This window comes from Halichoeres trimaculatus, unplaced genomic scaffold, assembly GCF_033239565.1.
Source record: "Halichoeres trimaculatus isolate MK-OKI-2021-1 unplaced genomic scaffold, fHalTri1.1 fHalTri1_scaffold_5, whole genome shotgun sequence".
Classification (NCBI taxonomy): domain Eukaryota; kingdom Metazoa; phylum Chordata; class Actinopteri; order Labriformes; family Labridae; genus Halichoeres; species Halichoeres trimaculatus.
The window spans coordinates 30,835,397-30,850,207 of NW_027437183.1; the positions used below are offsets into that span (position 1 = coordinate 30,835,397).

General features: G+C 43.8%; 1 protein-coding gene across 1 annotated transcript; it reads left to right on the top strand.

The window, feature by feature from the left end:
• The first annotated feature begins 1,171 nt into the window (after window positions 1–1,171).
• On the top strand, window positions 1,172–7,197 carry neff1 (neuronal intermediate filament family member 1). Its single transcript, XM_074671101.1, has 4 exons — window positions 1,172–2,062; window positions 4,014–4,331; window positions 4,482–4,606; window positions 5,227–7,197. Exons 1-4 carry the CDS (start codon window positions 1,316–1,318, stop codon window positions 5,603–5,605), a joined length of 1,569 nt encoding a protein of 522 aa, XP_074527202.1. The 5' UTR covers window positions 1,172–1,315; the 3' UTR covers window positions 5,606–7,197.
• Window positions 7,198–14,811: the final 7,614 nt, after the last annotated feature.

A 14,811-nucleotide genomic window follows, 5' to 3' on the forward strand; every position in this document is an offset into this window, starting at 1 on the left:
ACATGTTTTGGGCTGTTTTCCAGGCTGTCAGTGTAAACAGAAGCACTGAGGCGTGTGGCAGGCGGTGAGGTGGTGTGTTGAGGGCTGCAGTCCTGTGGGTGGCTGCTCTCCCTCCTTCGCAGGGGCGTTGTCCCTCTCGTGGCACCAGCCTGGATCAGCACCAAGGCCAGCGACAGCCCTGCGCAGCACTGACACACCACAACACAGGACTTTACTCCACTTAAAGAGGAACTGAGTGCTATGTGGGGAGTGTATCTATTTCTATGAGATATAAACAAACACAAATAAACTTTATCAAGTTTTGATCATCTATGCAATACACAATCTCACTTATAGCTCAGAAAATAAAGAAGAATGAAATGAAAATAATCAGATTTAAGTCAGTTTTGCAACTGCTGCTGACATTCAGTTATACCCACAAATTTTCTTTTATCTCTCTCTTTTTCTTTTTCTTACTTTTTTATTTTTTTTTATTTTTTATTTTTTATCTCTTTTATCTTTATGTTGTAATGCAGTGTGATATGCATGACCAACAGGAGGTCGCTCTTCTCTAACTTACTCCTCACCACTCTGTCTCCACTCCAGGGCTACAGCTGAGACTGACGATGTTGTGATGTCGTGTAGGTGCAAGAATCAGGCGGCTGTAATGAGTCTCATCCTGTATTCCGATATTGCGGAGGTCGGGGGGATGAGTGGGGCTGGATGCAGACTGCAGCACCAAAACACACTCTGGCGCACAGCTCTGTACATCGATCCCATTTGGCATTCTGCTGGGACAGCAAAGAAAAACTGCAATGACAGTGGACAGTATGGACTGAGGTAACATGAGACAGTCCTGGGGGAGAACATGAAGCGGTAAAATGTGACTACACATGTGATTTTAAAGTGACGTGGTTTTATTTGCATATAATCAAAACAGGATGGATGTATAAGTTAATGCAAAGTGAAGTTGATGAGATGTGTAAGCCCCCTGCGGGTCAACTAGAGCTCTTATAGAAAACGTGCTCTTTCAGGGCTGCTGTGTGTTGATGCTTGAAATACAAGGCAGGAAAGAGGAGCTGCATGAGTGAATTCGTGTTTCCCCAGAGGGTGGAGGCTTTCTGCAAAAGCTTGCAGGTTTCCCCTCATCTTCTGTTGTCCCTGCGTCAAATGATGCGCTGCGTCTTCACTATAAAAGCACCTGTCCTGGCCAGACTTCACTCGCATCTCACTTTCTCTCTCTCACACACTCACCCTCACACTCTCCTGAACTCCACGCACACTCTCTCTCTCCCGTACAGAGCAGTAGGACCGGACCCACGAAGTTAAAGGGATCATGAGTTACTCCAGCGACATCTACAGCAGCAGCTCCTATAGGAAGATCTTCGGAGATGCCCCCCGGTCCGGTCGCATGGGTATGGGCAGCAGCAGCAGCCCGTCCCGCATGCACTCTGCTGGATACCGCAGTAGCCACCGCACCTATGGCTCCCCCTCCATGATGTCCTCCGCTACTTTCCGCAGGTCAGCGGCGCCCGGCCGCGTCTTCTCCTCCATGCCCGAGTCCATGTTGGACCTGACCCAGTCCACTGCGGTCACCAACGAGCTCAAGATCATCCGCACCAACGAGAAGGAGCAGCTGCAGGGCCTGAATGACCGCTTCGTGTCCTTCATTGAGAAAGTGCACAACTTGGAGCAGCAGAACAAAGTCCTGGAGGCGGAGGTCACGCTGCTGCGCCAGCGCAACAACGAGCCCTCCCGTCTGCACGAGCTCTACGAGCAGGAGATCCGCGAGCTGCGGGCGCGTGTCGAAGAGCTGACGCACGAGAAGAGCCAGATGCACCTGGACTGCGTGCAGATGAACGACACCCTGGAGCGCGTGAAGGAGAAGCTGGAGGAGGAGAGCAAGCTGCGCGAGGAGGCGGAGAACACCCTGAAAGACTACCGGAAGGACGTGGACGACGCTACCCTGGCGCGCCTGGAGCTGGAGAAGAAAGTTGAGTCACTGCTGGATGAAATCGCCTTCCTCAGGAAAGTTCATGAAGAGGAGCTGCAGGAGCTGCAGGCGTCTCTGCAGGCCACGCAGGTACACCCCACACTGTGCTTTGAATACCTGTGGGTCATCTCACAGGTGGTGCTCTGGTCACTCTGCCTCACACACTGTAATATTCCTCTGTCATCATGTCTGTCACGGTAGGGCAACATATCAGTCTGATAACTCGGAATCCTGGAAGCTAACTTTTCAATGTGAAAAATTCAACAAGAGGCCGTTCACAGAATTCGTGTAACCAAAATATTGTAGAAAAAATTATTGACTGGTCAATTACTGGCTTTTGTTGGTCTTAAAAGTCGTTTTCTCAGGTCCACCCCTGCCTGCTGTTCACCCAGCCTCTGTTCTTGAGTGATATTTCTCGCAGTAGGGCAGAAATTCAATAACCTGCTGTCCCTACACGGCAAACATTTAGAAGTTGGCTGTAAGGAGTCGTTTTGCTGCCAGGACGTCATATTCCGTCTTTTCAAACTGAGAACTGCGCAGCTGGATAATTGATGGCACTGCAGTTCCGTTTCAGCACCACGCGCTGTCCCCCTCCTCCTCCTCCTCACATTAATAACCGGTCTCGCGCGTCCCCGCAGCATCCCGCGCGCTGTATCACGCCTCCATGCGAACCCTGAAGACGTTAAAGGCCTAAAGAGTGACTCATTACTTAACACAGTATCACTCTGCTGCACTGCTTTCTTCAGAAAAGTTTCATTTTGAGAGTAATTTGTTTTGTGTTACAGAAGTTTTTTTTTCTAACACACAAACTTAAGTCATTCACACAAACTCAGTCAGTATTTGGAGGGCGTAACGGTGATGTTTTCATCAAAAGTGGAGGTGTGGTAACATGGCGGAGAGGGGAGGGAGGACGAGAAGAATGCGGAGGAATATCGCATAATCCAGGGGTGGGGTCGCCCCGAGGGGCACCACCAGCAACAGCAGCTCCAACCTTTTGTTGTGCATTAGATTTTGTTTTTGTGTAGATTTTAGCTTCATTTTTACAGCTTCAAAACAGTGAGGGTAGTCACTGTTTCACATTTTTAAGTTCAGAGCAGATCAAATTCCAACAAAGTCACCATTGATGAATGTGTTTAATTCTTTAGTAAAGCTGTAAAAGTCTTTTTGCTGATGGGAAAAACTCAAAAGAGGAAAAGCAAAAGCAGCAGCAACTTTTTTACAGCAACTCTGAGCAGGAATCAATATATGGAATAAGCGGTCGTGTGACTAAGCCTCACTGAGGGCTGATGGTTGCTGGGTAGATTTCTCCAGGGTTTCTCCATGTCTCCGCAGGGGATATTACTGCCATGTAGGCTATTGACAGCACAGCCTCCCTCAGCAGGGAGGCCTGAGTCAGCAGTCGATTCATCAGTCCTGCAACAGTCCACCTCTCTGGACTGCGACTCAGCTCATCTTCATGTTGCTTACCTTATATGTTCATGTCATCATGTAAAACACAGTGCTGCCATGGGTTAGAGCATGCAGAGAGAGGATAATGCAACTTTTAACCACGGATAAAATGGTATTAATCTGCGGGCAGTGACACAGTATACTTATGAGCTGTTAAAGTGTATGCTTACATGGTTAATATTTGGGTTTGCATGGCATAAAGTAAAGCTATTACAAAAACTTCCAGATGAATGCAGACTTTTTTTTATCAGAATGGGCGGTTTGTTATCAAGTAGTTCAAGGTTTTTATTATCCATCATAAAATTCAATAAATTCAGCAAACCACAGTGTTGCAGAAGCTTTAAATTTCTGTCAGTGCTGTTTTATGAGCAGTCATAAAAACATCAGAGCAGAGCACTGAGGTATTCAGGCTCACTGTGTTCTTGAAAACAAGCTCTTTCTTCTGATTTAGAGAATGAAGCTGAATTTGCTGAAATTCTCCGCCTTTGTTGCTGTGGTTTGTGAATGAGATGGATCTATCAAGGCTAAACTTAAATAAATTAAAGGATGTAAATTATAGATCTTTTTTGTTACCCCCTCTCCTTCCACCCAGGTGTCTGTGGAGATGGACATGAGCAAACCGGACCTGACTGCGGCTCTGAAAGACATCCGGGCTCAGTACGAGAACCTGTCAGCCAGGAACCAGACTCAGGTGGAGGACTGGTACCGCTCCAAGTTCGCCAGTGTGAACGAGGCGGCTGCCCGCAACCAGGATGCCATCAAGCACTCCAAGGAGGAGCTGAGCGAGTACCGCAGGCAGGTGCAGGCACGCACCCTGGAGATCGAGGCCCTCAGGGGCCACAATGAGGCTCTGGAGAGGCAGATTGCTGAGATGGAGGAGCGTCACAACAATGAAGTTGGAGATATGCAGGTATGTGACGATTCTGGGTGCCTAGTGTTTGTTTTGGCATTTTCTAATGGTTTTAGCTTAGGTGACAACCTGTTACAGGCACATTTCAAACATCACTCATCTCATGAGAGCATCACTTTAGGGATTGTGTGTGTTTGTGTGTGTGTTTAGGATACCATTCAGCAGCTGGAGGCTGCTCTGCGCACCACCAAGGGAGAGATGTCCCGTCACCTGCGTGAGTACCAGGACCTGCTGAATGTCAAGATGGCTCTGGACATTGAGATCGCCGCCTACAGGTGAGTCACTTTAAAAACAAGAGAGCAGAAAATTATTCTGAGGGATCACATTCACCTGAAAAGGTCCAGACATCTGAAGTGATGACATGTTGCAAAAGTTAGCTTTTGCATTGTGCAGATCTCAGCCTTGTGTCTAGTTTTGTCAAATATGTGTGTCCAGAACAAACTGTTATTTTTCCCTTAAAAATTATTGCAAGGTGTTTAATTTCTCAGTTTGTAAGCAGAACATTTTATCATGGAAAGTCTTCTTAACACATCGTAAAGATAAAAACTTCCCAATTCAACTTTTACTCCTAACACTTGTTTGAGAACTTTCTAAATTTTGATCTATTAGGTTATTTAGCCTTACTTATTTTCTCCACACTGTCTTGCTTTCTTTTCTTGCATCTTTATCTGCACAGAAATCACATCTCAATGCAAAGTGTTTAGTTTTCTTTTTCCAAATGTAGAAAACTAAATACCAAACTCAGCAGCTGTGGCCTGATGTACAGACAGCAGATGTTTTGTGACTGATGCTCCAGTGACATCAGATCCGTCAGCACAGACTCTCTGAGATAATAATAGTAACAGATCCAGACCAGAGGTGACACCACCCTCTGTCTGTGTCTCTGTCCCTGCAGGAAGCTGCTGGAGGGTGAGGAGTGTCGCCTCAGCTCTGTGGGCGGAGCCATGGTCCAGTCCGGCTACCCCGGCTTCTCCTACATGTCGGCCCGCACCTACACCCTCGGAGCGTACAGGAAGTCCGGAGCCAAGCCTGAGGAAGAGGAGGAGGAGGAGGAAGGGGAGGAGGGAGAGGATGAGGGAGAGGAGGGAGAGGAGAATGAGGAGGAAGGAGAGGAGGGAGATGAGGGAGAGGAGGGAGAGGAGGGAGATGACCAGGAGGAGGGTGAGGGTGAAGAGGAGGAAGAGGAGGAGGAAGAGAAGGTGAAGGAGAAGGAGAAAGAGAAGGAGAAGGAGAAGAAGAAGGAGACCCCTGCTGGGAAGAACAGCAAGAGCTAAACAGCTTGTATTGACATCATCATCATCATCATCATCTTCATCACTATCAGTATCACATTCCTCATCCCGTCAGTCACTTTTGTGGATCTGATCACCTCATCTCTGTCACACACAAACACACACACACACTCTGCACACTTCAGATGCCTCACTCTCTGTGTTCTTCAGTCTCTGTTGCTCTGTAACTCAGATGTGATTACTTTAAACTGGACGAGGAGGAAAGGATGGGAATAGGTGTTTTTCCTGGGTGTGGAGGAGGAGTTTAACTTCTATCATCCTCTGCTGAGGGTAACTGGCGATGAGTTTCATGTCACAGTTTCCATAGATTTTTTTTCTCATCGGAGCAACAGTGAATGTGCCATCAGTGACAGAAACCTACATTAAAAGCAATCAAAACCTTGAAAGTAACAAAAACGATCAGCACACAAACTCAAAGAGAAACGCACAGATTTTGGAGCATGAGTAACAGCCAGTCCAACTTTTACGGTGCTATTTGATTTTTACATATAAAAGTTGGGGAGTACTGCAAGTTAAAGATTTTATCATAGGACCGAATCTCCACCAGCTCATTCCTGAATGTGGGCTCCTTGCACAGGAAGAATTGCATCTAATTGAACCCAGCAGGTGAATGCTTCCCACGCCCCCGTCTTACTCCTTTCTGTTCCTCTCCACTCAGCTCTGCATCCCATCCCGCCACGACCAAACGAAATGTACCACTCACCATTCGAGCCCTCATACATTCTCTTCTTTCCACTGCACTGTCACAGCACGGCAATAATGGCAACTCAGAGCTCTGGAATATTCTATGTACAGATGTGTGGGAGAGGGTGGGTGATGTTTTCTGTTGCCTGACAGGAGGAGTGCTGAGTGCATCTATGAGAATGACAAATGTAGAGTTTAAATTGCGCTATAAATCATTATTTTTGGGAAAAATGAATTATCCCCCCTTTGGTTGATTCATTTGTGAGCTCAGTTTTCAGCCATGTTTTGTGTTGGGAGCTACTCCACCAGCCTTTCTTTCCTCCTCATGTCAACGTGGTGGTGCTTTTGTTAAGTTTAGCTGTGTGAAGGGAACACGATGAAGACGAGCGGGGCTGCTGCTGTCAGGCAGCTGATGATGACAGTGACGGCCCTCGGCTCAGACTGTAAGTGGCAGGTGGAGCAGCAGAGGTCATGGTTATATGGTACAGAGTCACATATAAGGGCTATTTTTTCCATAACCTCCTCCATCATTTTGCTCTGAATGATTTTATGACCCTGCAGGTTTTCATTACCCCTGTGCTTTGCTTTCAGACAAATGAATCAACCATCGGGCATGAATGCATGGCCTGACTCTTGGAGCTTGAATATCTGCTGGATGGGATAGATTTTTGCTTGTTGTGTGTTAAATTAAAAAACTTGCCTTAACCATGTCTGAAAGTTAAAATAAAACATTGTCTCACCTGCATCTCACTTGTTTCTGTGGAGACTGAGGAGTGCTGACACTTTTTCAGACCTCTGCTTTACAACTGTGACTGTACGTGCTGCTATCTCATGCAGTGATACTTCCTCTCAAGCCAAATAAAGACATTTATTAACCAAACATTCCCCACATCTTTGTGTCTTTAAAAAAACACCAGTCACATGAAGCAAACTTATTTGTAACAGTTACTTAATAAAAAAGATTGAAATTTTATGATAGTGAAGTACTTCTTAGCTTACTTCTTGTGACTGAAACAAAAATAAAGCCTCCCTTTATTTATGATCAAACTGACTTGTTGAGATAATTTGTAAATCCAAATTAATTAAGTTTATCTTAAAGGGGTTGCGAGGAGTTTGAAAGTGATCTTGAAAGAGTCTCCCTTTTAAATATACACCTGATCATAATCCACACTTTAACATGAGATTATCAGCACCAATATTACAGGTTACTGGTTATGTTGAATTGCTACTTATTAACTTCCAGGTCTGGCTGACCAGGACCAATTTGATTTACAGCACGTCTAGGTCTCTATGACAACACCATGCTAGCTGATGAACTTTAGTAGTAAGAGCAGATAAAACACAGAGATCTGTGTTTTTCCCTGCGGAAAATGATTTCTGTGACTAATTTTGTTGTGATGGTGGACACAGGAGCCTAACTGTCAGACAGAAAAAGGACAAAAAAGCAGAAGAAAGCTAAACAGGAGAATGATACGGCTTGAGCCAAAGGCTAATCAGCCTTCAGCTTGGGCTGTAAACCTGTAAACACAAGAAAAAAGTATTGAACACACCATGAAAAGGCTGTATACTTTAGCAAGGAAATGCACCATACCACCTGAAATCTGTCGGCAATTATTACTTGAACTTCCAATTAGTGCAAACCAACATCAGCTGGGCTAGAGCAAATTGATGGTCCTATAAAAAAGGTCGTTTTTTTCACCAAGCAGTTTAATACGACACATCTCATGATGGGTAAAGGCAAAGAGCTCTCTGAAGACATTCACAACTTGATTGTTGCTCAGCATCAGAATGGAACTGTTACAGACTTATATCAAAGTACCTGAATATTCCAGTCAGCACCGTTGGGGCCATTATTCACAAGTGGAAGAAGCACCACCTTACCATCAACAGGCCACGCTCAGGAGCTCCTTGCAAGATTTCTGACCAGGGAGTCAGAAAGATAGTCAGAAGAGTACTCAACGAGCCAAGGACCACCCTGAAAGTGCTCCAGAAAGACTTGGAGGCAGCAGGTACAATTGTTACAGAGAAAACAATAGGCAATGCACTCCACTGCCATGGCCTCTGTGGACGCTCAGCCCGCAAGACTCCATTCCTCAAGAAAAGGCATGTTGAAGCTGGTTTAAAGTTTGCTAAACAGCATCTTGACAAGCCTGTAGAATACTGGGAGAATGTTGTCTGGTCAGATGAGACCAAAACTGAACTTTTCAGCTGTCATACACCACATTTGGAGGAGAAATGACACTGCACATCACCCAAAAAACACTAAACCAACAGTGAAGTTTGGAGGTGGAAGCATCATGGCATGGGGTTGTTTCTCGTCTCATGGTATTGGTAAACTTCATATAATTGACGGAGCAATGAATGGAGCCATGTATGGGAAAATTCTTGTTATGAATCTGCTGCCATCCACCAAGATGATGAAGTTGAGATGTGGCTGGACCTTCCAGCAGGACAATGATTCAAAGCACACGGCAAAGTTGACTCCCAAATGGTTTCAAAAAAAGAAAATCAATCTGTTAGAATGGCCTAGTCAATCACCTGATTTTAATCCAATTGAACATTTGTGGAAAGAACTAAAGAGGAGGGTTCACCAGAGGGCACCAAAGAATATTCAAGATTTAAAGACAATCTGTGCAGAGGAATGGGCCAAAATCACACCTGAGCAGTGTGGGCGATTAGTTAAAACATACAAGAAGCATCTGGAAGCTGTCATTACAAACGAGGCTTCTCCACCAAGTATTAGATGAGTCTCAGTTAGCGTGTTCAATACTTTTTTCCTGTGTTATCGTCTTATTTCCACATAATCATCATTGATGGACCTGAACGTTGTGATTTCTCTTCATGTGTGGATTATTTGAGATAATACCAATGTCTGGAAGAAATTTTGTTTGAATTACATCTTTGGAAATAAATGTGATGAGAAAAAAGTGGACGCATTCAATACTTATTTCTCCCACTGTATATACCCATATGGTGAAACTGGCCCTATCTCACAATGATAAAGAATCCTTTGAAAAATTCCAGGATCCAGACAGTGATCTGGATCACTTCCAAAATGTAATCACTTTTTTTCTTACCACATTTTGAACATTTCCTGAAAATTTCGTCAAGATCTGTTCAGTAATTTATGAGTTATGACGTTCACAAACAAACTCTCCCAAACACATGACCTCCTTGGGGGAGGTAATAACACCTTTGATTCCTCAGACATTATGGACATGTAGATAACTCGTAAAAGGGTACATGACTTGCTTTAAAGGTGCTATACGGTCATAAAGATGTGACTTTTAGCCAGGCATGTGTCTGTTTTGGAACTAATTTTCTTTGTTCAAGAATTTTTTTAATGTGACACTAGCTGAAGAGGTAAAGTATTTATCATTAAAGTTAGGTAGCGCTGTTGTTTGAAACGTACAACAAGCAAAGGATGTAAGTTTGTACTGTACGTCAGTAGCCAGCTATATGTAGTGCTAATAGCATCCTGGTGCTATGACGTATCGTAGGCTAATGTGACAACAAACAAACTGTCAGTTTGTACAGCCCGGTGCTCTAAGACATGTCTGTAATGCATAATGTTAGTAAATACTGGTTAGCTATGTCCTGCCAGTCATCTACCAAGCAGAGCTAATGTAACCTCACTCTTCATTTTATTGATAGACTCTTAAGTTTGAACAGACCACTGCAGAATAACTGCTGACTGTGGGTTGGAATGAACATTATCACTAACAACCTAGCCTGTGTTTTAGCCTTTGGCTTGGGCTGTATCACTCTGCGCTTAGCTTTCTTCTGCTCTTCTGTCATTTTTCTGTCTGACAGTTAGGGTCATGTGTCCACCATCACTACAAAATTGACTGAAAAAATTGTTTTCAGCAGAGAAAAACAGACGTATCTTCTCATTTCTAAACTTCTTCAACCAGTGTGGTGTTGTCACAGAGACTTAGACCAAGCGGCAACCTCCGGTTTAAGAATATGAGACAATGCTGAAGTGCTAAAATCTGCTGTTTCCCAAGCATCCTCTTGAGGCTGGCTCTGGAATTACTGGAAGTCACATACACACCAAGCCAAAAAAAGCTGTTTTCACAGCAGAAATTACCCAATTTACAGCCTGGTTCAAAAAACAGAGGATAGGATCCTGAGCTTGCCCAGTCAAAGGCACAGCTCAGGTCACGTGACTGACAGGCGCCCTATAGCTGTATGCGAAGCCCATGCCACTTCCAATATGGCCGTGATTTCTGATTTGCTTCATTTTCTGTTTCAGAAACAGGCGGGTAAAATTGGGGAGACTACGTCCATGTTTTGGTCCTGCTTGACTCGATTGGGTAGCTAAGAAATAGCATTTCATGATAACCTGTTTTGGCGCTGATAATCTCATTTTTAAGTGTAGATATGATCAGAAATACATCCGGAAGGGAGACTTTTTCAAAATCACTTAGAAACTTCTCACAGCCCCTCTAAGGCTCAGCTCTTGTTTTATAAAGAGGTCTGTCTCTATTTACTGTAACCCCTACAGAAGTAACACACACTGTTTACTCTCAGACACCAGCCTGCTCCTTCCCCTCCAGGCTGCAGTCGTTGTAATCATTACTGGGCGGAGCTGCATCATGTCCTTTGGGTGTTAGCCTCGTCTCAGCCTCTGCTGAGACCTGCCTGCCTGCACCCAGAGGTGAAGGATGGGGCTGGCTAAGATGGATGGCGCTTGCCAACAGCGGCCCACCAGCACAGCTGTCACTAGCAAGAACTTCATCACCGCTTCAGGCTGTTTGTTTCCCTGCCCACACACTGTACTCCTGTGCATGTGTGTGTGAGTGTGTGTGTGTGTATTGATGAGATAATCAGCACAGTAGCCAGATAACATTATCAGCACTAAAAGACAATCAATGAAAGTGTTGAAAAGCAGAAAAGAAGGTGAAGGGGAAATGTTTTTGACTAAAGTATCAGGTGAAAAGGAGGTGAGGAGAGTTCAGGAAGTGAACATGTAACCTGATACATCAAAGTGAAGGAAAAAGCTGAAAATGCTTCTCTGAATGTGCTGAGGACGGCCAGTTAGAAGTGATACTGATGTGTGTCTTTGCTTCACATGAACTCTACACATACAGTCCATTAACAGCCTTAACATGATGTTAACTTACTCATAAAGGCCTCAGACACACCTCATTGGAATCCATAATTTGTTCATCATTTTAAATCAATACAGCTAATGTTTTTATAAAAATGTATCTTTGACTCTAAGTCCCTGCAGCTGCTGCTCAAGCCGTCCTCTTTCTGTGATTGATGCTCTCTCCTCCGGCCGTGACACCACCAGAGTTATGACTTGGCATGCACCCCTGTGATAGCGAGCCCGACAGGGAGCGTGTCAGAGGGCAGATTTATTGAAAATTCAGGAGTCGGATCAATCCCACTGCTCTGCAGGCCGTGGCCCGCTGCTGGTCGGACAGCCAGCAAGCGTCCTTGATTTGGTCGTGCTGCTGCTGCTGTGTGCGTGCTGAGCTCTGCCGTCAGCACATTCTGTTGTTGTGGAGGTGCATACATAATTGAACCGCACCCCTCCTCCTCCTCCTCCTCCTCCTCCAGTGCCCTCCTGAGACCCTTTGAGATAAAGCAATAAATACTCAACCTCAGCGTTTAACAATCTCCGTTCTGTGCTCCTGTTGCTGGGAGTCTACTGGCATGTGACTGCGTTTCCTCTTCTCAGGGAGCTGAACATGACCTTGCCTGAGTGGACACTTGTTTTGTTTACTGTATTCTTGTTAGTTTGTGGAGATAAATAAATGTTTGATGTCTTGTAGTTGGTACAAAGCAGAAATGTACTTTTCATGAGCTTAAAGTTCACTGTTTGACTCAGAAGTTAGTTATTAAAGCTGCTCTGAGTCAGCCTTGGATTAATCTGTGTCTCATTTTCAGTTCAAGAACCCTCTTTTTATTCATTGTTTCCTCTGTCATGTCCTTCCCCTCCCTGCTTCTCCTCATCTTCTGTCCCTGTGTCTGTCTCTCTGTCTCTCTGTCTCCCTCCCCTGCTCTCTTCCTCTCCCTCCGTCTCTCTGAAACTCCATGTCTATATATAGACTTCTGCATTGCAGATGTCCCAGAGCCATGCAGTTCTGGAGGAGCTATGAAGAGTCCCAGCCAAAATTTTGTCTGCCTCACACACTCACAAACACACACTCACACAGCTTTAGGGAGCAGAAACGGCACACTGACTGCGCGCCACAGGATGGGACACTTCTAGCACGACAGTGACTCCACACAGTGGCGGTCAGCGTGCATGTGCAGTATGATCCGCAGCATGGCTCAGCAACATCCGAGCACCACACTGCAGCAAGGATGAAGTGCCCCCCACAGAAAAGAGTCACTGCAGTCAGTCTTATGGTGGGTGGATGTGTGAAGGTTTTCTTGTTGTTGTGCTCATTTCTCTGAACAGGTTTTGATCCCTCAGTGTGATTTTCTTACTCTGAAGTTTTCAGCGAGTTGCTGAGTCACGGCTGGTTTTTTTTTTTTTTTTTTTTTAAACCTTGGATATTTCACAACCTTGAAGATGGATGCTGATAAAGAAAAAAATATTTCTTTATACAATAATGCACTAAACCACATAAAAGAGGTGTGATCAGTATGTGCCAACCATCATTTATTGGAGCTAAAGATACTATAAAAATATTTTGAAATCCTGCAAAATAAGACAAGCAGGAGAACACCAATATCAGGATTCATTGATAATAATGAAGAAAGTACATTTTATTCAAGACTCACAAAATAAGCTAAAATGTTCCTGGTAATTTCCTGTTTGACATTTGATCATTCTGGCTGGTTGCAAAAGAAAACAATCATAAAAACCTCAAAATCTCAAAATACTGGAATATTAAAGTCTGAATGACAGTCATCCAGAAGATGAGAAGCTTTAAGGTAATGTTGATTTCCTTCTCCAGCAGGACTCTGCACCTGTCCACAACGCCAAAACTTTGTCAAATAGTTTGCTGACCCTGTTAATACTGTGCCAGCAAATTGTCTGGACCTGAATCCTAAGAGATCAGTGGGATAATATAAGAGGAGGATGATAAATAGCTGACTCAAAAATATGGTTGAGCTGCAGGCGACTGTCAAAGCAACCTGGACTTCAATAACACCTCAGCAGAGCTCCAAGCCATGCAGGAGTGATGCAGTGTTTCAAGGTAAAAGAGTTCAGACAAGGTTTTCAGGGCAACAATAATTGGATTTTTAGAATATGGACCTTTTATGACTTTTTTTCTCCTCTTGATTGATTTTAGGAAGTGTTATTGCAACTTGAGAGACTGAATTTCTGATTTTAAATGGGCTTCAGGCTGTAATCAACAACATTTCAATGAAGAAGGGTAAAATATTTCACTTGGCATACATTAAATATGGAATAAACTAATGTTTACTTTTCCACCCAAACATACAAAACAACAGCAACAACAACATCAAAAAATGTCATGATTTTTTTAGATGTTTCTTGTAACACAAGTCAGTAAACCCTATCTGCTGTTATTTTTTACTACTACTACTACTACTACTACTACTACTACTACTAATAATAATAATAATAATAATAAAACCACCTTGGAAAATCAAAACTTTTTTTGTTTTTGATTTTCAAAGCAAATATCAAGAGGTCCAAACTTAAAAAAAAAATAGTATCACATGAAAGACACAAGTTAAAGGAAACACATCCAATATGATGAAAGAAAACAATTAAAAAATAATAATTAAGAAAATTAAGTTTTAACCAACCACCAAGTAACCAAGGGTTGAAAGGGTGAGGGTGAAAAATGTTGAATAGCATTCAATCAATTGGTGAACTGTAGCAGCTTTAGAAACTGTTTAATTTGTCAGTAATTTCTCTGTTTAGATACTGAAAATTGTCTGCACATGCTCTTTATGATACTGAGACCTGGTGAGTCATGATTCAGATTACACAAAGTGTAAACTTCATGATGTGTGATTTCTAATACACAATTCAAAAAGGAAAACTTCATTCACGTCTCTTAGATAAACCCAGATCAAACACTCTTCTTCATTAAAGCCTGTTTCAGACCTCCTGCCCTGTTAGCCCCGCTCCTCACTGTTAGTGGAGAACACTGCACTAAGATGTCAGCTCTTATTGAGCTGTTTGATTTGAGCTGCAACATTCGCTCCCTTTCACTTCTGCAGTAACAGTGGTAAGCCATTAAGTATTTATAACTGCTGGCTGCTGTCAGGCCACCGAGCTCTCTCTCTCTCTCTCACACACACACACACACACACACACACACACACACACACACACACACACACACACACACACACACACACACACACACACACACACACACACACACACTCACAATTACAGTGAGCTTTTGCTGCCACTTGGTGTTAAAGGTGCAAATTACATATTGGGTTACAAGCTGAAGCACTTTGTTTACCTCTCAAGCTATGGTTTCCTTTTAAAGGAAGCTTCACTGGCAGATATCAGGAGACACCAAACGGAAACAAACAAGGGTCTAATAAAGCTC